Genomic DNA, 27,055 nt, shown 5'->3' with positions numbered 1-27,055 from the left:
AGGTGGACACTTAAATTCTGTCACCAGAATGTAAAACCAGAAAGGACCAGTAGTGGCACCATGGCATCATATGTGGTCCCCTGCAAATGAAGATAGCAGCACTTGATTACAGAGCATCCTCACAGCTTCCATCCTGTGTGTCCCAAGACACTTTATCATAAGGTAGTAAAAACAAAGTCCAAGTGTGTGGTGAGTTGTAAGAAGGATCAGGACATAGCTAAGTCCCTGAGGCCTGTAGCTCTGTACTTGTGGAGATCCTGGAGCACTTCTGAGATCCAAGTTGAGTGTGTGGTTTGCCTGCCTTACCTTTGGGTCAGGCTGAGAGCCAGAAATCATCTGTCTCCCTCCTTTGTGTTCAGCTCCTTGAGGGACCCCTGCCAGAGAGGTTAGTAGGGAGTCCCAAGTCCTTGGTCTGAGCACCTGCATTTTGCCTTTAGCAGTGGCTGCTCCTAAGTGCTTTGAAAGAGGATGTAAACTTGTCTCCCAGAGCCAAAGCAAGGACAAAAGTTGTGAGGTCAAAGCCCTGTTTGGATCAAACTCTATGTAAATTGGGAGAATATTAGAAGAGATACATTAGAAGAGATAAATCTTTGTGACCCCTCTGCACAGGTGTGTTTTGCTAAGGTACTCTGGGTAGTACTTTTCCAGACCCTGAAAGTACCGTCATCTGTGGTGTGAAAACACAGTAACCAGCAAGATTACACAGACTCATAGGAAATTCAGAATATATTATCAGCGTGGAAACTGGCAGAAAGGGAGTGGATATGGGGTCAGGATGGGAAGGATGATCCTGTTCCAATAAAAAAACTTTCAAATATTTAAGCACCATCAGTCTGAGTGGTCATGGTGTGGACAAACAGAAAGGGAAAGTCTCTGCCCAAAGAACTCATAGAGACCCTTATTTAAAACAAGATTCAGGAGGACACAACAGTGCTTACATTAAGCCTGCCCAGGCACCAGAGATGTTGGAGTCTGGGGTGTGAGACTCGCTCATGGGAGATGGAAAGAAACCTTTTCCTGGCACCTGGGATAACTGAACTGAACAGGCATTCAAATTATCCCATCACCTGCCTCAGAGCCACAGGTGTCTGCTAACTGTTCAGGCATCTCTGATCTCTGGGAGATCATCCACAGAGCATGCTGTGCTGCCTTTTGCTCAGCTCTGCTGTACTAAACTACAGACAATACCTGTGCAGTTCTTAGCGAGTCTGGCGTCCCCATAGTAGCCTGGAGCGCATCGCTCGCAGTTGAACCCACTGGTGTGGTGCAGGCAGTTGCGGCACTGGCCAGTCACTTCATCACAGTCTTCAAAAATCAGGTTGGGGTCTGAGTTACCATTGCAGTCGCATTTTTTACAAGTGCTTCCAATTAGCAAAGGGTTCCCATAGTAACCAGGGGCGCACCTGAAAGGAAGAGCAACACTGGCAATCACAAGCAATGACATTCTTACCTGCTACACCTGTTTCTTTCTGACCTTATTTATGTTACCAGGAATTGATCACTGTCTGCAGCTACTAATGGACAGAAGGCAAATTAGGAGCTTTACTCCTACAGAGGCCATTTTGTGCTCCAATCTCAATCTGTACTGTTATATGTTTTTCCTTTCTTGAGCACCTCTGCTATATCAAGCACACCAGTCTGCATTAATTTATTTTTTGTGCGTGTCTTTAGCAGTGAAATTATTTGCTCCCTATTGTTTTAAAATCTGTGACAGAATTACTTTGGCAGCAAGGCAGCTCTACAGTGTTTATTTTGGTCTCTTTCAGCTCTGCATCTCACGAACTATATTGTGTTATATAGGAAACTGGGATAAGAGACTGCATTTCAGGATGCTGAAATGCAGAGGAAGTTCAGACCTTGTTTCTATTATAAATGTACATAAAAACTACTGACCAGGAAAGGTTTATAGAAATATTTCTGTGGTGAGGTATTGGGGTGGTTTCTGGTGTGCAAAACAGAATAGGCCCTGAACTGGGTTCCATTTTTCAGATGTTTGGTGTTAGCCTGTTGGATGAGGGCAAAAGGCTGAGAGTAGTCACTGGGAAGGGAGGATTCCTCTCTGGGGTTGCACAGGGAGAGAGGGGGGATGGGTACCAAACACCACAGAGAAGGCCTGAAATATTCTTATCTTTCCAAATTTCTTATCATGTCTTGTCATGTTTGGGAAGCATTTCAGTTGAGAATTTTCTACATCTTAAAATGAGAGAGATGTTGATACTGGAGTGGTTTTTCAGAGTATAGACACACCGGTGATGTGTAACATTCCTGGATGATCAGTGGCCTTAGGCTAAGAGGTAGTAATAGATTTGGTTATTTGGAAAGGAAGTGTCTCAGTTCAAGATGTTTCTGCTGAAATCAGGGAATGTGCTTAATCCTACAAGCACGGGGAGCTTTTGCAAAACAACCTCTGAACTGGTACTGGGGTGGGCATGGAGCACTAATGAGAGCAAATCCTTGAGCAAGGGATTCTCTGGAGGAGCTGGCATCTGGAGCAGCGTGGAGCAGTGTCTCATTGCCTGGAGGGATCAGCTGCAAGGACAGGAATCCACACTGCTCACGGTGTCACTGCATGGTGGCAGGAAGATGCAGAAGCCTGGAGCACTGGGATCAGGGACTCATACACCCACACTGGAAATGAAGAATTACTGCCAGGAGGATAATAACTAGTTGGTGTAACAATTGCTGGCTGAAGGAATTGGAGGATTGAATAATTGCGGTAATGATTTAGGTAAGGAGTATTTATTATAGCTCATTCTGTTTTATCACCATGTTGTCCTTGTCTCACATCCAAAGTCCTGTTTCAGATGCTGTTTGTTCTGTCTGCTGCTGGTGAGCAGGGAGGGTGAGCACTCAGGCAGTTCAGTTTAGTTTCCCCAGATTCTGGCTGGGTACATTAACTAAGGTCTGTTGTCTCCTAAAATCTGAACACAGACAAATCCAGGTTCTGCCATGTCTGAACCATGAAAATGTGGGAGATCTGATAAAAGCTTTGAGTTTTGATCTGTTCCTACATTTGCTGATTTTATTTTACTATTTTTTGGATAAAGAGAGTAGTTTCCTCAGCACTGCTTTGTTCATGTTCCAGTTACTGAATCCTCACAGTAGAAACACATAAAATTTTAAGCATCTTAATATAAACCACTTGTCTGCCTCAAATACTGCTTTTGTCAATGACAAAGGCTGTTTTTGTCCCTTTGCAGCACTGCCAGAATCTTTGGTGTAGATTTTATCATTTGGGTGACCCAGATGTAAAGAATTAAAGTGTGACTGGGAGTTCTGTGCACCCCTCAAAGAACTGTGAATGCAACACTGAGTGCAGAGTGTCATTTATCTGACTTCAATTGAATTATTCTCCATTCCTGTGGGTGTTAGAGCAGGCAGTGATGGGTGAACCTACTATTCAGCCATGACAGAAGTCTTGCTATGGTTTTCTAAGATTTCAGTTTTTTGTTTTCCTGTAGTTTGGTGTTTTCCAAATGATCATCTGTCTAATGTGGCCACCAAGTTCACAGAGGCCACAGAGCAGGGCTGGGGTCAGACCAGCTTTTTCTCACTGCTGCCCACATCAACCAACAACAGCATGCTATCCCCACTGCAGTGGCTGCCCTCTCATCAGAACAAGGCCATCTTTTAACTTCTTTTCTGGAATATACTGTTTAGTTCACTTGACAGGCATATAGAGGTAATTTCCTCAAATCCCCACAGATATATTCTATAATTACTGCTTTTTATGACCATCTGAGGAACCGGACCGGGTTCCCTAGAGAAATTGTGGATGTCACATCCCTGGAAGTGTTCAAGGCCAGGCTGGGTGGAGCTCTGAGCAACCTGGTCTAGTGGAAGGTGTCCTTAATCATGGCAGAGGGGTTGGAACCAGATGACCTTTAAGGTCCCTCCCAACACAAACTATTCTGTGACTCACTTTTATTAGCCATAACTTCTCATTTGGAGCAGCTGTTTAAAGCAAAAAGAAACTTTCAGAGCTGAAATTAAATGTGTCACCTTCACTTTCCTCTTCCCTTTGCTACTCAGTGCATCTCATAGTGCTGAGGTACTTAACCTCTTGAATAGTGGGTAGCATGTGAGAAAACCAGAGGTCACTGGCTGGAATCATATTGGTCCATCTCTGCACTTTATGGCCTGAAAAAGTTTAGAGTACTGCAGTCCTATAATATTTTCCTAGATTGTATCAATAAATGACTCTTTTTTGCTAACAAAGTATATATCCTCTCCCATAATAAAACTGCTAAGTTATCTTTATTTCATTGTGCAGCTGTGGTTGCTTCCTGTAATTATTGGTAAGTAAGAAATTAACTTCCTCCTCTCTGGCAATGCCAAAAGAACCTTTTTCATCTATTTGCTTTGGACACTAAAGTGTCATTTGTTCAGTTATCTTTTTTAACATTTGGGCATTAACAAAACCTGCATTTCATCAGTTATCACCCTAATGCCTTATTGCTGAAGTCCAGGAGCAAAACGATTCATTCCTAAATTTCAGTTTGGGAAGCTGGTTTTCTCAGCTCCTAGGAAGGACCTCTGTGAATTCACACCACCTTTTGCTGGCAGACATGAACCAGATAGGATTTTGCCAAGCCTCTAGAACAGTACAAGAAAGCCTCCTACACAAATGCCAGGGGAAATGGAGCAGACTGCCTCTTGGTGAGCTGCTCTGGCAATCCTACATGCTGCCTGTGGAGGGGTGTCCTGCCTCTCACTGCACAGCAGTGCCTGTCACTGAGTGCTGTGGAGAGCTGGGAGGGAGAGAGGGGAGCAGGATGTAGCCTTCCCCTCCCTGGGGCATGAGCTGTTCTTTAGGCTGCAGGGAGGGACAGGGAAAATGACCCTTCTCACTCAGGATCCCATGCCAGCAAGCTGAGGGCACAATAACTGCAGTGGGAGAAGGGAGTGGTGACAGTGCCAGTGGCAGTGTGTGCCAGGGAGAGACTTGCTCTTTAGCAAGGGGGCAGAGACAAGCAATGCATCATCTGGCTTTGAAACACTTATCGACATTTTTTGTTCAAATGGGAGTAGGACCAGGAACCTACCAGAAAGCAAGTCCTGTTTGTCACTGCTTGCAGCTTACCCCAGTAATTAGATGAGGTCTTAATGGGGTGACCAGGACAGGCTGATTTCTTTCTGTAGCTTTTTCTACACAGTTTTGCCTTCCTTGAGACACATGCACTGTGTCAGGCTGGGTAGTGGCTATTAGAAAACAAAGCTGATGCTATTTTCTGCTGTTTCTATGCTACTGCTACCCATTTCATAGGATTTGTATTGCTTGTAGACTGGATTGACATTTTAATAACCATTAAGAAACCTCAACGACCTTTTAATTGTCTGCATTATCCTTTGTGTATAAACCTGACATTTTGAAAGAACAAAAGAATACAGCCTTGGGCCTGTAAACAAGAGTGGGCTTTTTATTTTTGTGCCATCTGTTTAAAGGGCTTTCACTGTTGCTGTCATCATTTTAGTGATGTGGAGGTAATAGGCTAATGTTTTTGCATCATCTGTAAAGGGAAAAGCCTTTGCTCATTGTTCATCTCGCCTTTTTCATATTGATTTCTCTTTGCATCTTAAGCATCCCTTTTCTCCCTTCTCTGACGGTTACATTAAGTATGATTTGAATTCAAGGCTTGCCCAATAATGACAGTTGCAAAAAGGCTTAAATGCTTCAGGGGCTTTAAGGGAAAACAAAAGGAGATGTTCAGGAAGCCATTGTCTGAGCCATCCTATACCCCTCAGTCTTTGTGTTAGAGCTGTTTTAATTTATTGGCTGCTCAAGGACAATTTGTGAATTATAATCAGGCCCTGTCATTCATTGAAACATAATCTACGTGTGTTTATCACAAGTAAGACAGCCTCTTAAAGGACATGAAGTTATATTTCTGCTGTGTAGTTCAATTTATTTGTGTCCTTTGTTATTTAGAGAATACTTACTGGAAATTGTTTATAAGCATTACGGAAAGTTGAAAAGCAACACTGGTCTGTGGTTGTTTGCCTGACTTTATTGAATTATGCCTGTGAAGTGCATTTAAAATGTAAATGAAAAAAGCCGCATCTTCTTTAAGAGTTTGACTTGATGGTGGATTTTCTCCTTTGCTTTCATGAAAGTTATTTGCTATATATTTTAGAGGGGTGAATTGCAAGAGTCATTGATGTGGTGGATATTTTTCACTTCAGCTGCTGTTTCTGATTTGTATTTTGTATTTTTAAATTGCATTCCTTTTAGGAAGATCACCACATGAAGGTATACAAAGTGCAAGAACTTCCCTAATATGGGAAGATTCCCCCAAAAAATTCCGGACTTTTGTATTGCTGACCAGCAAGCCATTTTATGAGTTTCTTACCTTTCACAGTTGGGTCCTGCATAGTTTTCTTTGCAGACACAACGCACACTTCCACTTTTTCTGTAACAGGAGACTGCAAAGCTGGAATTTCATTAGGATGAATTGTTAGAATACCAGGCAATGACAAACACTGGGGAAAGTTTCTTTGTTACAGTATGGACATTTGCTATCAATGTGAGCTCTGGCTCTTGTTTATTCATTACCGAAAAGGTGTTAAGCTCTCTATGTAATTTACATTATACCCCTTGTTTAGACTTTGAATTAGTTTAGGGAGCACTAATTAGTGAATAGCACTATGTGGCTATATAAATACAGATCTATATGTATGAAAGTTCTTGTTTTGCACAGTCTTGTCTACGTGATCAGACACATCTGCAGGTTTTGATACAGACACTTTATCTAAAGGACTTAAGATAAACATGTATGTCAAGTGAACCTAATAGCTTCCTGTCTATTATCCCACGGGGTAAAATACTGTTTGTAAAAGACCGGCAATGAGCACTTCAGGAACTGAGATTCTGGAATGGGTGCAGCAGTTTCCTATGCAAATCCCATAGTTTTCCTCAAATTCTCATCTGGAAGTACCTAGTGGTGAAAACGGACATCAGTAATGCTGTTCTCATTCCCAATAACTGAATTTACAGTAACCAAGGCTGCTCTACCATCTTTCCAAGTAAGCTGCAAAAGAGTCTGTGGCCTCTTCTGAGACTGACATGCCAAATAGTGATGCTGATTGCAGTAATGGCTTGGGTTGTAATTTCTACTGCCATGATTCTAAATCATGGATTCCTTTCTTTTCTTATGTTTTCAGGATTAAAAAAATATTTAACTAAATATGAGACCCAAGGAACAGCAGTAGCCAGATGTGGAAAGTGCAAATTTTATATGCAATTCAAACACAGTGACGGATATGGCTTAGATATATTTCCAGGAAAAAAGAGATACAGCCCTAAGATGTTTCTGGTTAGTTTGCAAGATGTGTGAATAAATTTCTGCCAGCACTAGAATGTGACCAGAGCAGCGAGTAGCAGCAGTTTCCAGCTGCAGGCACATGGTTGCTAAAACAGAGCTCCCAGGTCATGCAGTGCTGGGCAGATGTGGCTGGGCTGCATCCCTTTCACACAGGACAAAAAACTCAGAGCAATGGGAAAGTGCATGATCCATGCACTGCTTGTTCCAGGAACAAACTGCATTGAAAGGTGATGAGAATTCCTGTATAATTTCAGTTCCTGCCAGCATTTCTCAACTGGTTGGACAACCAGAGACAAAAAATCTGTCTGGAGCCTTGCTTTCTCAAAACATTTCATATAACTAGAGAGAACATAAAATGAGATTCTTCTCACAGAATTTACAAATTAACTTCTGTGTGGCTTTTACAAGAACATGTTGAGAAATTCACAATAGTTTGGCAGGCTTGCTCTTCTTTAATGAAGTCTAATTCCTTTACGTAACAGCAGAAACCACATTGTGAATCTAAGATATAAAGTAAGACTGAAATCTTCCTCAAGTTTTGTATTTTTTGTGAACTTTTAGGGGGGAAAAAAGGGCTTTATAATTCCCATGGGTTTGAAAAGAAGTAACATCTGCTGGACTGTGAAACAACCTCCATCCTCCTTTTTTTATTCCAAAGAGATGACAATACACTTCATGTGTAATGTCCAAAAGTTATTCCAAAAGTTCCCAGGATAGAAGATATGAAGATAGTCTGGTCAGAAAATCTTGAGACACTGCTGAATTCATGGAAAAAATATCTATCTTATGAGTCTGTTAGTTTACAGATTTGGTAATCTATTTCCAAAGTAAAACAGAGTACAAAACAACATCCTTTGGATGTTCTTTTCAAAAGCCATTTAATGCTTCTCTGCTTCTGGTAGAGTTATTATTTTGCCTTATTCTTTATATGTAGTAGGATTAATGAAGGAAAATTGAAAAAAAAAAAAAACCAACCCTAAAAAAGAACATTTTTTCTTGAATTTAGTTATGCAAAGCTTAAAAGTTGCTCAATTATTTTTTGCCTGTTCCAGCCCCAGCTGAAGACTATTTCTGTGGTCAGGTCTCTCTCATGCAAGAAGCTGAACAGGCAATTTCTGCACGTTATTTAAATAGGGGTATGAGGCAAATTGGGATAGAATGTTCCTTTAATTATTATCTTCAGGACATTTCTGAGGGAAAACCAGAGAAGTGAAGTGGATTTTTGCTGAGATAGTTTCAAAGGAGAGACACATCATAGAACATAGAATATCCTGAGATGGAAGGGACCCCTGAGGCTCATAAAGTCCAAGCCATGTACTGCTGCTAATGTTGAGGCATTTGCATTCAGGATTTTTGCAGTATTTGTTCTCCCTTCCCAACCCCATGCTGCTGAGTGTTGGCTTTGGGGTTTCCTTCTCTTTAGTGGTCTGGAATAGGAGAGGTATAATGTCACTAATTGAGGAGTGTGTTGAAACAGGGAATGCTCCTTGGCCTCTGCTTCCATCTCCCACAGCACTGGCAGAGAAAAGCTGTAGCTCATGTCCCTGATGGTCCCACTGCCCTGAGCCCTGCCCAGTGCCCTGGTGGCTCAGCCAGCTCCCTGCTCCTGGGAGCATTGCTGCAGAGCCTGTTGGGCTGCAGGATGAGGCAGGTTCTGGGTGAATGCAGACCCAGCCATGCTGTGCCATATTGAGCTGTAGGGAGCACAGATGCCTGCCTGACCTTGCTGGGTGCTGGTGGTGCCTCAGGCACGTGCAGCCCAGGTTGTGGCTCAGAGAACAGCTTCTTACACCAAAGTGGCTGCTTTGGGCCCAACAGGTTAAAAAAATCACTTTGGTAAGGAAAAAGCACTGCTCCTGCCTGTGGTATTTCTACTTTTTCAGGCATTACAGCTGCTACTGAAACTGGAGGAAATAATCTGCTTCATCTGTGAGCTTGCTCACTGCTAAGCCTTTCTACATGTGAGCAAAGCCAGGTTCTTCCACTGTCTCTGGAGGATTTTCCCTGTAATCCAGGCAAAACTGACATTTTTCAACAATAGCTGTTCTTTACCCCATGGCCCTTCTCACATGTCTGCAGCTCACTGCTAAGGCCAGGAAGGGATCTGCAGGAGTTTGGCCAGAGTGATTTCATTCCATTGCCAGTTTGAGCCTTGAGCAGCTGAGCAAAATGAAGCTCATCCCACCTTAAGGCTGTGTGAGTAATCCTCTGGCAACAGCAAACAAATACAGTAAGGATGAGATTCCCTTCGCTGTCCTGCTGAAAGAAGAATGGGAAACAATTTAAGAGGGAAATGTAGCTCCCTGAAAAATAGCTTGATCCTTTTGGCAACTATTTACTAGCACCTCCTCTATACAATTTGGTGGGATTTGTGTAGATATCTCTCTCCCAGAGCATGAATCTGAGCAAGAGGAAGTTGATAATTTCTTTCAGCTGCATTACTGACATGCCACTAACAGTTTCTAATGACTGTTTGTGGCTTGTAGTTTTGTGGGTTTTTTTTGTTTCTTTATTTTTTTTTAATTTTCTTTTTCTTTTTTTTTTTTCCCCTAAAGGCACAAAACACACAACATCTGGTGTTCTTCAGCTTGGTCTTGGTTTGCTGTCAGGCTTCAGGGTTTCTCACCCAAAAGTAGCTGGGCATGAGCTGAAGGGGCACTGTACCTGTCACAGGGTCCTCCAGCACTTTTCTTTGAACTGTTACTGTGCTAACCAGATCCAGCTGCTGTAGACTCAGGGGACTGCAAGTCATGCTTTTTTTTTTTTTGTGGTTGGTTTTACCCTTCTGGTGATATGGAGTGAACTTTTTGTCTGTCTTTTTTTTTTACTGTTTGTCTCAGCTACGTAAATCCCTGATGCCAACTTTCTTGAGAATTGTTCTTTAAGGGATTTTTAAAAGCAACCAGACAACTGAATAATCTCTTCTACCTAAAAGGGTGAATATGATCTTGCTCATTCTCCTCACTCTTGGCAAGAATTGGTATGAGCATTTAAAGATATTTTATGTCTTCTAAATGAAATTCTGTTTCCTGTGGTTATAAACATGAGAAGCTGGTAGTCCTCTTATTTTCCCCTGTGTTTGTCAAGGGCAGCAGCCTTTGTCTCCTGCATTCAGGAAGGGTTGCTGACCCCACCTTGGAAAGGGCCAAAGCCAACCCAAATCAAAGAGAAGCAAAGACTCTTCACATACTTGGCCAGTGCTGGCAGGGGGCAGGGGCAGGGCTGGCAGAACGTGGGCACTCCTCTGACAACATCACCAATGAAGCCATCCAGACACTGCTCGCAGTGCTGTCCTGTGGTGTTTCTCTGGCAGTCCTGCAGTGCAAAGAGACAGAATGGTGACAGTTAAAAAGGAGATGCTGCCTAATTCAAAAGGAGATCATTTAGCTGAAGGCCAAGCAGAAGAGTGGCTGATGCCAGACCTTGACCTTTCAAGGTATTGACAGATTCAGGTAAACGAGCTGACACAGCTGCAAATAAAAACACTACATAAGATTACAATGACCAGCAGCAAGTGTTGATAAGGACAAAGCAGACATACATGGCTGGCAGGTGCTGGAGCAAAAGCATCAGAACTACTCAGGTGTAGCTGGCAGCCCTGTTTTGAACTGCATGTGCCAGAAGGGAAAAATCCCTTTTAATGACTCCAAAACAAAACAAGGGGTATCTGCTGGTAAATACTGTCAACACACTTGAGCCCAGATAGCAGTTTCAGCAAGATTGCTTCTGGGATTTGGTAACTGGAAAAGAGCACTGGGATCTGTCTCACCAAGCTGCTTTAAAAAAGAATAGGAAGGATGGAGAAAGGATTTCCATTCTTGCAACTGTGCAAGGAGTTTTGCAGTGTCTCTGAATCAGAAATCTCCAGTTGGAGCATTTTGTATGGATACAGTACAGATGTGAGCAGCTATTAGAGGCTTGAAGCAGCAAGGAGACAGATCAGTGCATATTTGCTGTGGGTTTGGGTTAGCTTCCTTGATTCTTTCCTCTTCTGAGCTAAAAGCATTGATCATGGAAATTGCAGACTGACAGATGTGATTTCCATCCCTGGGAAGATGACAGCATCTGTAATAAATAAGATCTCTGGGTACATGAATAAGCATTATCTGATTTAGGAACTCCTGATTCACTAATCTGCTGCAGAATGGTACAAATAAGTAAGGATATGAAGGGGAACCAGAGGATGTAACCTATCTGGACTTCCACAAAAAGCCAACTAAGTTGATAGGAAACTTGTAAAAAGTTTCTTTTGCAAATTGAAAGCTGATAAAGGGTAGAAAATTAAGGGTAGGATATAACAGTAACTTTTCAGAGTGGAAAGAGTCACTATTCAAATCACCTAAGCCTTGGTACTGATATGAGTTTTGTTCAATATTCACCAGTGTCTTACAGAGATCAAAAATGCAGGGCTGCACAGCTGAGACAGAAAGGCAGGAGGGTGTGATTGGGTTATGTGCAATTGGAAAGTTTGTAAATAAGCTGAAAGCAATACAATAGATCACCCAGTTTCTGCAAAACAAGAACTGAGGGGAACTGACTTGAAAAGGTGCTTGCCTACACGGAAGATAGATTTCTGCTACTTGTTGCCAGGATGCAAGAGTACTTGGAGGGACAGAAAGGGATTCCTTAGATGAATTAGTGAGCAACAGATTTAAGAATGGATATTCAAAGGACTCAGGACATATGTACCCTGTGACACACTCTATATAAAACAGCAGTTGGGGGTGATGGTGGAGTATGAAACAGAGTTCTGAAATGGGCCAGGCTAGGTGCCCTCCCAGGATCTCTTGTGCTACCTGGCCCAGCTGCTAGGAACTGGGAGGGAAGCTGTGTGTGGGATTTGACAAGTGCTCAAAACGGCAGGGAGTTCCCTAGCCTGGGGCAAAGGGCACCTTGGTGTCTCTGTGGCTGGAACTTCTCAACAGAGCTGGGAAGAGTGTGGGTGAGCTCAGCTAACCAATTTTTCACCTGAGGCAGCCCCTGCAGATTTGAAACTCAATTTCTTCTCCAAGCATGGTGTGTTCTTTGAAGAAAAGAATATGAGAACAGAGGAATGTGATTAGGGAAGACATTTAATGAAAATAGTCAAGCTTCACTTGCACAGGCATTCCTAAACTAGTTTTGTATCCAAGCATTGTAACTTTGATTTAGTGGCAGAATTTTGTCCTGGCAACATTGATGTTTTTGGTTTTGCTTGTGAAAACACATCTGATTTTTTTTTTAACCAATATTTCTTATTTGAATTCCATAAAGGCTCCCCCATTAGGGCTCTTTATTTTAGCTCAGATCTTTTTGATTCTAGAAGACTTTGCTTGTCTCACTGCATGTTTTATAGTCTGTTACACAGAAAATATGTCTTTCTACAAGGCTGTGACTTGGCCAGAGAGCTCTACAGCAAGTAGAATGTGATGAGAGAAAGGAAAAAAAGTCAATTTTTATTTCATACCTCTTTAAATAGATTAGCCATTGATAGTTTTAGAGCTAAAGGTGAATTTTCTTAGTCATATTTGCTGTAAGGAATAAAATATTTAGTATACAGAAAACCAGAAGGTTATTTTAACTAAGAGCCTCTGAAATGAAAGAATACTAGGAGGAAGTTTGAACAGGAGGAAGAAGAGGAGGAGGAGGAAAGAAGTGCCCAAATCACAGGGCACGTGGTGAGAGCTGGAAGGCTAATGGAAGGCTAATACAGTTTTTAAAATATTTTGCATTTGTCATTATCCGATGAATAAATGATATTCATATACCACCAGAGAGACATGAGAATGTGGGCATTGAGCACTTGAAGCTAGTGAACCACCCTGTGTCTGAACCACTGGCAGGGGCCTCAGGTGTTTGGTTGTAGCCTTCATTGTGTTTGATCAATTTACTTCGCCTTGTTTCTCCTCAGCTCTCCAAACAACACATGGGTATTAACATAGTACTATCAAATACTATTGCAATAAACAGAGCAGGACAGCAAATGTTGCTCCTTAAATCTGCAGTTTTTAATCTTCTAAGCTGTAGTGAAAAAGGGCTCCTTTACCCCAGAGCCCCCATTAGCTGAGTGCTGGAGGCACTTTTGTAGTTTTTCTCTGATTAGTGATTATGTAAAAGTGACTTTACCTTATTCAGCTGCTTCTGTGTGTATTTAGAAGCATATTTTTACAGTGACAGAAAAAGTGTCCTGAAGTGGGAATCTGCCCCACCTTCATTTAGAAACCTGAAATTGCAAGAGAAGAGCTCATTCTAATGGTCTTCAATGGCACCAGCATCATTAAATCTGCCATTTATGCAGTTTTAGGGAAATCATTCATCTGAGGGGTAATAAAATGCAGTTCAGGCAGTCTGGACCTTCTCAGTAGGAAACAGGTGGCAGACTGGTTTTCTGTGCACCCTTTAAAGTTAAAGAAAGACAGGACCTGCCACAGAGTGGTGCACAGCACCTATGAGACACCTAATGCTGGATGGTATGGAGACACTCCAGGGACAATCAAAAGTTGATACTCAGCCCTGCCTCTGGTGAAGCTACTATAAGAACAACCCCCCTGTAAAACCACAAATAAACCACCTCCCCCCCCCCCCCAAAAAAAAATCACAGGGTCTTAAACATTGTCTGTGAAATTTGGAATCCTCAAACCCTGGCTAGTTTATTACTTTGGAGATGAAAACAGTCACTGTTACAACGTATCAGGAATTGTCAGTTTTTTTACCTTTTTTCTCCCTTATTACTTGTCCTTCTGAGAGACAGACTTTTAACAACTGTTAGTGCAGAGGATTGCACAAGGATAAATAAATTCTATGGGTAAAAAGAGATACAGGTGGTTTACATTGCTGTGCAGTCTGTATTTGGAGGTAGATTTAGACTTCCTCTCATATCTGAGGTTACAGAGCTGCATAACATTGCCTATGTTATGCACAGCACTCCAGAATTTGTTGCTGTCCCAAAATAACAATAATAAAAAAAAAAGAGTGCAGAATAATGACTTAAAAGCCAAGAGTTGTACATGTTTTATCTTTTCCATCTAAAAGGTTTATGATTTCAAGCTTTCTCTTTCCAGGCATTGTGGGTGAGATGCAGTGTTAGTTTTCAGAATTTCATATGGAAGAAGGAGATGAGGCATTTAAAGTAAACACAAAGTATTGTGCAATTTTTACTAAAGTAAAGACACCTGTCTGAAAAAAAATCAAAAAGAGAATAGCTACAAAACTCATTTTCTTATGTGGTTGGGGTCAACATACCCCCTTTATGTCAAAGTTTTGATTTGTAGACCTTGTCCTGAATTAGTGAAATGGGAGCTGATGCCTTGCCAAATGCACCTGGCCCACTACTTTCTCAACCCATCACTTGTGGCAGCTGGCTGTGACAAATGTGGCTGAGCAGGTGGGAAGCAGCAGCAGCAGCCCCTCCTGGCAGGGCTGGCCTGATTTCCTTTGTGCCTCTTGCACCAGCTGTGCAGGAGTGGACAAAGCAGTCACATGTTGGGGGTCACTGTTGCAAGTTTTCAACAGCTAACTAGGCAGGACAACAAACACTAAGTTTAAACATAGGTAAGTGGGAGGGAAATATCTGTACCTGAGAAAATGAGCTGACTAACACTTAAGCTTTTGACAAGTACTGCATTCTAAAATGCTCTGGAGAAGAGAAGGGCTGCATTTAGCATGAAATTGTTGCAGTTCTGGTTACATTTTCAAACATTTATCCCCAGTGTGGTATAGATATCTGTAGCCCATCTCTACAGAAAGAAGCTGTGAGCTATAAGGAGCAAAGCTCTTTGTGAAGGCAGAGCTGGGGAGTTTTGCTAGCTCCCTACTGCTTTTTGCTTGTGCTTGATGGATGGTTGTAGATCCTCTGGCAAGTCTCCAGACCAGCCTTGGCAACCATGTGGAACATATTATCCTCTCGGGCAGAACTGCAAATGTGTTCCAACCTTTCCACTCAGCTGTAAACCCAAACGCTTAAACACAAATCACTTACACGACAATATCCTCTATTGTAAAAAATTCCATAAAAGGCTGGAAAGGATACCAGTGGATTTATCCTCTCCATTGTTAGGATCATTTGGTTTTTCTTGTTCCAAAAGGGTCACATTTATTTATTTATTTACTTATGAGTATTTGGATGCCTTATATAAAGACTGATCAAATTTATGGAACTGAAATGATAACAAACCACTTGGAGATTTTTAGGGAGACAACAAAAAATTTACCCTTCACCTTCTGCTATAATGCCTCCTCCAGACTTGCTTCCTCTGTTTTGTGTTTTCATGCATCTAGGAAAATCTAATCTCCTTTAACAGTAGAAACCTCACATAAGACAGTGATAACTCAGTCTAACAAAATTTTTGCCTGGATAAATATCTTGGTATTTTTAAAAAAAGCTTTTAACTTTTCAATCCATTTTGTTTTGTTCGTTTGGAGTCATTGCCATAATACATTGCAGTCACCTCATGCAACTTCTTTCCCTGGAGTGTGCAATCAAATTTTTTTAGTATGGTAAAGCTCTGCCAATTGTACTACTTGCAGGGGATATGACAGCTCATTGCCTTGGAAAAGCTGTTTCATCTCCATATGCCACTCTTTTCAGAGGTGACCATCACAGCCCCTCTGATGACCAGTCATTTGAAGACCACTCCCATGTCTGAATTTTCAGATGTTGAACCCTCAGTGGAGGTGCTCTAAAGAAGTAGCTCAGCTGTAGTTTGCTGGTAGGGTGCAGTCTGGGGGATGGTGAAGGAGGCAAAGCATTTCCTTCATATCTTCCTGTCTTATTAGCAGCAAAACATGATGGGCTTTATGCAGGACAAATGCACATCCCTGAGTCTGCAGATGGCCCCTTGAAGCTCTTGCGGTTTCACCCAGTTAACATCACATAAATGCATGTTTCCAAATTCAAAAGCTAGACCCTGACAAGAGACTTAATTTTCTTCTCTTAGACAGGATTGAGAAAATTATGTCAAAAATCCGAAGGCTAAAATCAACACAATGAATTGGTGTTTCTTTCCCTACTGGCCTTACATGCATCACCAGATAATGTCTTTCAAATGAAGCATTATTTGACATCTCTCTTTTAATATCATCAGCAGAGCTTACGGTGTTCTGGCTATTCTTCTAACACTTGGGGGATTTTCTGTCCTAATGACATGGACTGTGTGTCTCTTCAGTTTTATTCACAGGACCACATGTCTGAATTCTGCACTGGTTTTATGTGGACATCTATGCAAGAAAGGCTCTGTCTGCAATAATTTCTTCTCTCTGGTTACCTAAGGAGATTGTTGATTCATTGATTATGTCATTCAATAAGCTTTTAATGACTCTTGGATTTGATTTACACTCTATGAATAAGCTGAGAGAAGTTTTGAAACAGAACCTCAAGATATATATGTCAGCAGAAATTAAAGATATGAGCACTCTACCTTAAGGCATCATTAAAAAGGGTTTAATTTTATTTGATTTTGAATTCAGGGCACAGGCCAATGAAAATTTCATTAATTTGTATGCTGTGGGAACTACATTTGCCAAATTGATTTGAGGGATTTGCATAATATGATGGTCTCAGAGCATCATATGGAACCTGACCTTTTTATTTCATCCTTTTTGAAGCAGAGCACCTTTTCCTTTTTATACTGTCTTGTCCATTTATTCAGGTCTTACAGCTTAGTTATCACTTAGACTATAATAAAACAATTATCTACTGATCAAACACAGTGTTATTACTACTTTCATGTTATTATTGCTTCCAGCACTGTTAGCAGAGTTAACTTTAAAAAACAATGTTTTTTAAAAATGTTTAAATCATTCCATTATGTTGATAAAATTGTAGATATAGAAACTTTAACTTTGGAGAAGATCAGTTCTTCTAAAGATCCTCTGCTAAAGACATTCTGTATCTATAACTCAATGTTAAGGTAAGATGTGGTTATGGGGGAGAGTCCATAAGTGATAAAACTTTAGAACTGTTTCATCTTGGAAGCAGGGAGATGGCAAGTTCATACTCACAGAAGGAAGATGGCAACAATAATGTGGGATAAATACAGATTTAATTTTTAACATCCCACTAAAAACTAACTGAATGCAGAAAATCTTATCTTACTCTCAGGTGTGGTGGTTACCACTGCAAGAATTGTTGTAGTAGTTTGCCTAAAATTTTGAAAACAAAGAGAATGTTGAGCTTTCCATACCATGTGGTCCTATCTCTTCACAGGAAATCCCAGTTATAGAGGTAACTATAGCCAGATCTGTGCATATCCTTCTCCAGAACAGCCCTTAGGGAAGGCTGCATTGCCCACTGATTCTAATACAAGTCACATTACCAACCATCAAGTCACCTTTTTCTCAACTGAATTAATTTATTCATCTAATATGCTTCTTCCTGCTTTAATTCAAATTACATCTTTCTTTCTTTAAGCTTTTCCTCTCCCAGGCTTTCTCAGTCACATTTTGATGTTTACCAATTTCCTTATGCTTCCAACCTTCCCTGGAAATTCCCAAATCCTCAGGAAAGTCCTGTTACTGCAGTCCACATTGACATCTCTGGTTCTGTTTTATGCTATCAAACTTTTAAACTTCCTTTTCATTCTGCTTTTCCCCTCTCCTTTTCATCCTTTTTTCACTTAAACCTTTTCACTCTTCTTCTTTATTCAGAAGCAAATGACCTGAGCTTAATAGCTTTTTAAATAATTCAGATAAACTATCAAAGGGCTATTTGAACTCAAACAGTAAACTGGGGTTTAACTTTTCATTTTATTCCTTACTACCTAGCTGGTTCCAAGAGTTTAGTATCCTGAAGAAACACCAGTCAGGAATGCACATTTACTTGCAGATAATTGCTTCCTGATACTGTAAATTTTCTGGTTTTGTTTGTTTGTTTGTCCTGAGCCCCTGACATCAGCCTTATTTTCGGAGAAGGTAGGAAACAGGTCTTCTGTTATGTTTGTAACTTGAGGATATAATCACTTCCCTTGCTCATATGTTCTACTACAGAAGCTCTGGGACCAGAATGAGACATTTGACAAGATCTCCCTCGTGTTCCCAAGTCTTCCTTGGCATCATTGTCACTTGACACTAAGGGGACAATCATCCCATGAACAAAAGCCTTGTGCATGTGGAAGAGGATAGTGAGGAGTGCCTGGCGGTTTAAAACCACTTTTGAAAATTTAGTATTAAAATACTAAGCCAATATGTGTTCTGCAGAAACCAGCCAACTCTAAGCACATTACAGTGGCCAAGCCATAGTAATTACTCCTGCACTGAACAGCTGTGCTGTCTTCTTCCCACTGAAATAAAAATGGTAGGAAATATGCCATGGAACTTGACTTTATGTATTTGTATAACTGAAAACCTGATAGTGGCTGCAATGATGCAAAGTATGTGAATATTATGAATCCATTTTATGAAGAGATAAACTGAGGGCAAAGGTTTATGACTTGTCAAAAGTAACACATGGCAGAGCAAGCAGTTCTGGGCTCTACTCCTGCTTTACAAGCCTGCAAAGAATATACTAGTGCCTAGCTCTTGCTATGTGGTTTAAATACAGTATTAACTTCCATAATTTTTTTTAGTGTATTAGTGCCCTGATTGCCCACTAATAGTTGGGATTAGTTTTACTGGACTGATTTTTGCTCTGGAGCTACAAATGTTTGACTACTCTTACTAACACACAGCTTTCTGTATGAGCTGATTCTGAGTCTGACTGAACATATGGGAAATTGTAACAGTACCTTGGAATTCAACACACTCTTCCCTTGGTGTATTGTTTCAACCTTCTCATGTTGTTCCTCCACAGCAGGAGACTGCCATGCAGCAGAATTGCTATTGGTAACACATGTATATGCACTCACAGGGGTCACTCACCATTGTAAATTGTTTATATTATACACAGCACTGTATTCATAAAGGGGCAAACGAAATGTGTTTGAATTTACACATTTTTTTCTCCAGAGGTATACAAAACTCTTTCCATATTTCTGATGGACTGAAAATTTTCTCCAGCATACTAACTCTCACAAACACTATATGAGGGAAGTGTTTTGAATCTGCAAAGATAATTTAAGTGAGAATGAATTTTGGCCAGAATAATTAATTAATGTATCGATCTTGGCCATGGATATGAACATTCTTCAGCAAAAAGCTCCTGCGGTACAGACACTGTTTTTGCTGTATCTTGAAACCAACCTTTGGTGTTAAAAAAAAGTCAGACAATCAGAGAAGACAGGAATTCCTTACCACACAGATTCCAGATCCATCAAGGCATCTGTTTGCATTACCATTACAGTTGCAAGGAGAGCATTTTCCTGAGCTGGTACGATAAAATCCCTCTTGACATCCCTGCAATGAAAAAGAAAGTATTTTCTATGCATATGTAGTTGGAGAATTAGGTTTGGTGAGAGGAGGGGAAAGCAAGAGTACAACCATCAGGTCTCCCCAGAGCATGTTGTACAACCCTGTCATAGCAGACCACACACACACTCTAAACTTGAGTCTGTTCTTTCTCTGTCCTGGTGATTGCTATTTTGCCTTAGAGTGTTAAAGCTGTCAGCATTCCTGCCTGTGTTCTGTCCCTGACAAGCAATGGGTGTGGAGCTGGCAGATTCTTACTGTGTGTTGTACTAGAGGATGAGTTAACCAGAAATGATGACTCTTATTCGGTAAAGGTGTATTTATAGGAAAGGAATAGCTTTTACTAAAAAGACCAAACAAACAAACAAGCAAAAAAAAAAACAGCACAAACCAAACCAAGCAAACAAAAAGCTTTAGAAAATTTACTCTACATCAAAACTCTGATGAGCTTTGGATGAATAACCCACAGGAAACAGAAAGATATCTACAAAGGTCAATGCCCTTTTGAATAAATGTGTGGCTCTCCCTGTTGTATATAATTCAGTAATTTTGATAACTTACCAAAGCTTACCAAAATTAAAGAGAAATTGTAAATATCTGGATCACCATATTTTGAATAAGAATTACAGCAATAATATAGGGAATCAGAAACACAAAGCTATCAAGATGCCCTTCAAAGACTGAAAAATAAAAAGAAAATAATAAAAAAAAAGGATAGTTTTTGTTTGTGTTATGTGTAAATTCTTGTTCTTCACCGAGGAACTTCTCCCTCATTACGCACAACTGGTGAGACATACACAGTCTGGCCTCAGGAGCAACCTCTCTTAACTCAGGCACCCCATGTCACCCTGCTCATCCTGTCCAGTCTCCCTGTGTCACATGTATTATGCTAGATCCATGCAGACTCATGAATTTTTTGATCTTAAATATCTTAGCCTTGTCTAACTCTTGAATGTTGTTGCAGAGCTGGTGTGAAGGCACTGGCGTGTCAATTAGCTCTCAAAAAACTATTTGCCACATCCTATTTCTGCTATTATTTATGCATCCCTGAGGTGGCTGTCAGAGCTTGAGGTATGCCAGGCTTTAGTGGAGTATTTTTTGTGGCTCTCTCTACAGCATCTTTTGTATTCTGTGGCTTTTGAGGTCACCTACCCTTGCAAAAAGTGGGAAAACTGAAAGCAACTCTGAAGGGTGTGGGTCTTGCATTTGTGTGAGCTAAGAGGCTTCTTATTATACTGCACTGATCAAATTAGGATTAGCTTTCCTTTGTGTCTTCCTTTTTCTTATTTTCCTGGGTTGCCCTGAGATCAGGGATGAGGTTTTTTTCTGCACTGTAGTACCCATAGCTTCTCATGTCCACTGTAAGCTATGGCAGGAAGAGCAGGTCTGCAGTACCAAACACAGACCCATGCAGCGATGCCTCCCCTGGCTGCAGAAACTGGCCTGTGAGCAGGAGTGCCAAATGTCCCTGCTGGTGGCTGGGGCTAGCCAGCCCTGGCACAATGCTGTGCCCTTGTCACTGCTGGGACCTGCACTCCATGTCTGTGTGGTGCTGTAGTTACAGCTGTGGAGCACTGGGGAGCAAGAGGCAGCAATCCTGATCCTCGTCTGCACGTTAGCTTCCATTCCCAAGTGTGAGTAGGTCCTTCAGCCAGACAAGCTGCTCACTTAGAAAATAACGTGTCTTAGGAGATGACTAACAAGAAGCTTTAAAAATGAGGTTTAGGAATGAATCAGTCCAATCTTATCCCAGAGAGCTCTGAGAAGTTGAGATGAACATAAATGGAAAACTCAGTTGCCTTTACCATCCTTGTGCACAGAATTTTATCTGGTTTGCTTTGGAAACCCTTTCTTTGATAATAGCTCCTAGGAGGCAAAGTCTTCAGACCACAGACTCTTTGGGACAGCAGAAATACTGTCTATTTGTACTGCTTGTTTCTTTCAGTTGTTTAGTCTTAACACTCAGTGGTAGCACTGGCTCCCGCCAGACTAAGGATTGCAGCTGAATGATTACACCACACACTGTGGAAGGGAGACAGTTAGTTTCTAAATTGAAAACAGATTCATGTCCCAATGTCTGCCTTTGCAATATTTCTTTCCACCCATACAGATCTAAAACTTGTTATACTCTGATGCCTCAGAACTGGTGGGTGGTCCTAGCTGTGTGCCTTTAGTGTCTGCCCAAAATCTTTCTTGGTTTTGCAGGTCTAAGCAGAATAATTTTTTATTTATGATAGTGAGTATGAATAATGGAAATGCAGGCATGCATGTAAAGGTGTCTATAAAAATCCTTCAGTCGTTTACACTTCAGCTAATGGTATTACCTGCCTTGCAGCCATGAGTGAGCTTTCATCTACTCTGTACACCCAGCAGTAACAAGTTAGTGCAGTTCAGTGCTACATCCTTGGTTTGAGCATAAGGGTGAGGCCTGCACAGTCATTGCTGAAGTCCGCTGGGAACCAGTTTACCTCCGATTATTAGCAGACACAGCTCTCAGTTCCTCAAGACATCTGCCTTATTTCTGGGTCCCTCTATTTTCATTGTCAGAGCCTCTCTTCAAAATGAGATGTGTGGAAGTCATCTTGGTACTTTTTTCACAAGATTTCCCCCCCATGTTATTCAATTCATCACAAAAAACTTGGAAAGTGCTGATTCTCACTATTTTAAAACAATACTTTAAACCATGGGTTGCGTCAATGTAAACCAGAAATGAGATATTGACAATCAATGCTATGAGGGAAGAGGGAATGAAGGGAAAATAGGATCCAGATTGTTTCCTTTGGGCTCTGAAGTTTTCTCAGGCACTCTCAATTATTCTGATATATTTTTGTTGCTCCTTGCCCTACTAGTGATAATGGAGTGATTGGTTGGTTGTTCCAGACCATGAGCCAACATCATATTTATAAAAAGAAGTGTCAGATTGTTGAGCTAATTGAGGGATTCAAATCGCTGAATGTTCTGGAAGCACAAAATTATTGCACACAAAGCACAAACAGGTCTGGAACAAAATGGAAATACCCCTCCTGCAAAATCGTTATGCAGGCAATTGAGTGAGGAACATTTCCGTCCACTGCCTGTTTCTGAACGGTGAAGACATTTAGGAGGCCAAAATGTTAGGTCTGCATTAGCAATTACGTCTTCACAATTATCAAGTATTTTTTTCCCTGAGGGACAAAGTTTGTTCCAGTTCAAGTTGAAAAGTCCAGTCAAATGTTGGCCTTGCTGATCTCCTGAAAATCTTTGCACCCATGGGGCATTTATTCCCCCCTCCAGCCCTGCATCTGGATTTAATGATTACATTTCTTAAAAACAAGAACCAGCTGCATGCTGACAGTGCTGTGGAGCCTGTAGTAATTTTCTGCTTCTTCAGACCTTCTGCTGGTCTGGGTGCAAGATGGGACTGAAGATGGAAGACAACTCACATGCACAGAGTATGAATTTACTCCCATATTATACCCAAGCAGTTTCACCAATTTCACTGTAGCTGTTCCTGATCTGTGCCTGCAAACTAAGGGCAGAACCAGGTCCCCCATTCCTTCCCTGCTGCCAGCTTCCAGGAGTGGTACAGTTGTGCTGGCTGTTTGCTGTGAACCTGCCTCTTCTGGTTTGCTTTCCCCAAAAGAAGAGTGCTGTGCTGGTAACACACCCAAGTGCTGTCTGACTAGGAGGGCCCCACACTGCTTTATTCAGTACTTCAGATGCAGCCATTGACTCTCTCATCTAATGGTAAGAAAACATGGCATGTATCTTTAGTTAGTACTGGAATTTGTGACTTTCTTGTGATATATAAACACACAAAGGGTCTCTTTCTTCCATAATAAATGGCTCCCTTGGATCCACACCAGTGCTTGTTATTTCCAAAGTTTTCTCTCAAGTCCTGGGGTACACAAAAAGATGTGTATTCAGGGTCAAATGGTCTGCATTAAGACATATCAGCCTTTGCTACGTGTATTATACGATTACCAGTCTTTCATCAGGAACCCCATTACATCAGTCCAAAACAAACCCAGAAGAAAAAGGTGGTGCTTTCCTCCAGGACCATTGTAAAAAAGGAAACAGCTGGTGCATGTGGGGAACTGAATCTGAGGAGCAGCACTCAAAGTAGTAGTCATGGCACATCAGCTGCCAAGTTGCTGCTAAGTTTAGTGCCAGTGGAGCCCTGGTTGTAGCTCCCAGCAATGTTATGGTCTTTGCTGCTAGAGACAGTGTCCAAAGGGTGCTTCCTTCCAAGTGTGAGAAGGATCCTCAGGGAGCTACATGGATTCTCAGGCGTGAGGGGAAAGATCAAGTATTATGGTATTACTTAGTAGATTCTCACTTCAAAGGTCTGTTCAGGATAGTAAAAGTGAATGCAATCTGGGCACAGCTGAACCTGATAAACTCAGGGGCTCCTGATGAAATGAAAATTCACTTAATTAACATAATACACCAGATCTATCTGCAAAAATACAAAGAAATTCTATCCTGTATTGCAAACACCCATATTTTGTGTAGAAGGATGATTTTTGATGGCAAGGGGCAAAAATGCACATTTTCTTAGCTTCTCCAGTTCTTCATATACCAAGAGGTTAGACAAATTAGTATAATTTATGGAATGCTATTCAAATCTTAGCAACTGTTCCTGATCATGTTCTTCTAGCCGTCATTGGCTGAGAATTTAATTAATTCTCATTATCTGTCATCTGGTGATGGCCAAGTACATACATGGATAGTTATCTCTGGTTAAGCTGATACACCACAACTTGTTTACCTGCTTTATCTTGATGGTGTTGCAAGTTAATTGGCTATTTCATTTAATTTTGAAAATATATTTGTTTTGATCTGCAGTCTGATCTGCTCTGTAAAGGTGGTAAAAATATTGTCAGATGACATAAACCTAAGGGAGGGAGTCATAGTTTGAGAAGTGTGAAATCTGGCCTGAGAGGCTATCTCTCAATCAAACTATTTATGGAAAGCTGTGACAGATATTGTAACACATATTATTTCCACAATAATATTTAGCACTTGACACAGATTGGTTAACAGTTTTGGAACTGTGGCACCTTTAAAAATCTCTATTGTCTGTTATAGAATGAAAAAAAAAGAAGAAGAAACAAAACCAAACTCTACTTGAATATTATGAAGTTTTGCTTCAAAACACAAGGAAAAGAAAATAGAAAAATGTTGCTCCTCTGATATAACAGGCATTATATCAGCCATAGATACCTGTAAAAGTAGGACACATGGATAATTTAAGTCCGAGTTTTTAATGCATTGATGAAAACAATCAGACAAATTGAGTGGACCAATGTTCCTTCTTGGCAGCTTCACATCAATGTGTAATGTTTGTCTGGAAGGAACTGTTTAGACAAACAAAAGTTCAGGACTCCAAATGATATAAAATCTCTGAAACTCTACATCTTTTTCCATACAGAGATGAGTGAATATTCTAAACAACTTCTACCCGTTTTAAAGTCCTTGTGTCTAAAGCAGAGACCAGTCTGCTGGAAGTGCATGGCATTACCATGGAAACAGCAGCCCTCTGCTCCTTGAGGACATTTCCAAACCCAAGCGAAGCATGTTTGCTTTTGTTTATTTTTCTTTATAAGCAGTATTTGAAATTGGCAGCTACAGTTCTGAGGCCTTTTTGAAGTTTGTTTGCTTAGGCCAACTTGGGATAAATAGCCTATTGCCCTTCCTAAAAATAAAGATGTTTTCCTGCTTGAATATCTCCCAGTACTTTCATTTATGTAATTGTTTATTAGAAATAAGAACATTAGAGAAACAAGTCTGAGAAAGCAGTCCTCTACAGTACATTTGATATTATTTCAGGCTTCCTGAAATGGATACAAATGGCTTCCTCAGAATAGGAAGGACTCTTTTCCAAAGAAATTCCTGGATTTGGTCACCTATAATAGGGACTTCACTTTCAATCCGCTGTCAAGAGCTCACAGAAACCTGCCAAACATTCAGCATTCAGCAGGTCTCACCCAGCATGTCTGTGTGAGCCCTGAAGACAGTCCCAGGCTGAAGCCCTGAGGAGCTCTGTGCCCCAGGTGCAGTGCTGAGCTAACACAGCTGTGGCCCTGCTGGGCAAACTGGCCTTGGCAGCTGCCTGGTGGGACTGCCTGTGTAGGAAAACCAAACCACAGCAAGCTGGGAGTCATCTGCATGGAGACATCCACATGGGATACCATGTGGCCAGCAGCCAGCTGGACACCCGCTGTATACAGCAACACATCTAAATTAGGTCAGCTGTGCCTGCTGCTCACTCCTGACTGTGCAGAGGGACGTGAGGGGTAGTTCTCGTGTGGTGCCAGCTCTGTATGCAAAGTCTGGGAGATGAAATCTGTTGCACATGTCAGATGTGCTGGGCCTTGTAGAAGTGTCCAGGCTGCAGCAGCAATGCCATAGATCTGGCCAAACTGCTGGACACCATGGATCCTTGGAGAAGTGCAAAGGCTCCTTAGAGTCTGTTCCACCAGTCAGTACATTCAGGTAGAGAAAGTGGATGCATAGAAAGGAAATCTTGATGTCTCACAGGCCCAACCAATTCTCTCCCCACATGCAGGAAAGATCTAGCCTAGAAAGAAGAATGACCCTGTTCTAAGGACACCTTCTGGTTCCCTCCAAAACACACGCTAAAAATACTGCTTTGCCAAATTGGGATATAAGTCATCAAAGTGTTTGAAACCATGGACATCCTATCTTAAAACCACTCCGGGCAGGCACGAAATCTATGGCTTATCATGCTTGGAAATCATTAACTACAAAACTGTCTTCTTTACCTTGGAGAGACATCCAAATCTACTTTTGGTATTTCATTCATCAAAAGGTACTGAGGACAGCAACATGACTTTTACATCTGCTTTTCAGCTCGGGACATAATTGACTTACAGTGCATTTTAACATGGATTTTTAAAATCCAGACTTCCAGTTGTAGACTGGTGATCATTTGACCACTTGTTGCTCCTGGGGAGCAAAATAACAGACATTTCAAATTCCTCAGGTCAAAGATGTGTTATTCATAAGCATAGACACAAAGATTTAGTTCTTCTTCAGCCTGCTGGGAAACTATGCAAACAAAAAGAGATGTGATAACACTGTATCCCACTCTCCTGACCTTCCTGCCTTCGATGACCTGCAGGAGAAACCTCTCTCCATTTGTTGCCAAAATATAAAATCCAGCAGATGTATAGTAAACACTGTGTGCAATTCCAGCTCAGTGTGCAGCCCCTCTACTGGTGTGCAGCACACTCAGGAGCCATGCAATCTTTGCCATCTTACAGAGCCAACATGCATATATTGATCACAGAAAAGGTGCTTAACATCTGGAGGTTAAATTTCAGGTTGAAAATTCAGTATGTGTAGTTCTATGAGTATGTTTTGACTGCATGGCATTTCAGAAGTGTATGTTTACAAGGGGATGGACAAGG

The 27,055-nt window shown here is 41.2% G+C and overlaps 1 protein-coding gene across 1 annotated transcript in view; it reads right to left on the bottom strand.

The window, feature by feature from the left end:
• LAMA4 (laminin subunit alpha 4) overlaps window positions 1–27,055 on the bottom strand; it is a 98,681-nt gene that overhangs the window by 56,998 nt on the left and 14,628 nt on the right. Inside the window, exons 2-5 of the mRNA XM_085056139.1 lie at window positions 19,527–19,628; window positions 10,513–10,637; window positions 6,351–6,431; window positions 1,189–1,403 (exon numbers count right to left, since the gene is read on the bottom strand). Of these exons, the coding sequence (XP_084912265.1) occupies window positions 1,189–1,403; window positions 6,351–6,431; window positions 10,513–10,637; window positions 19,527–19,628 (523 nt within the window). The remainder of the gene's footprint in view (window positions 1–1,188; window positions 1,404–6,350; window positions 6,432–10,512; window positions 10,638–19,526; window positions 19,629–27,055) is intronic.

This window comes from Lichenostomus cassidix, chromosome 3 (genome assembly GCF_008360975.1).
Source record: "Lichenostomus cassidix isolate B80296 chromosome 3, HeHo_3.0, whole genome shotgun sequence".
Classification (NCBI taxonomy): domain Eukaryota; kingdom Metazoa; phylum Chordata; class Aves; order Passeriformes; family Meliphagidae; genus Lichenostomus; species Lichenostomus cassidix.
The sequence above is the reverse complement of the archived record's forward strand: the minus strand, read 5'-3'. Positions and strand labels throughout refer to the sequence as shown.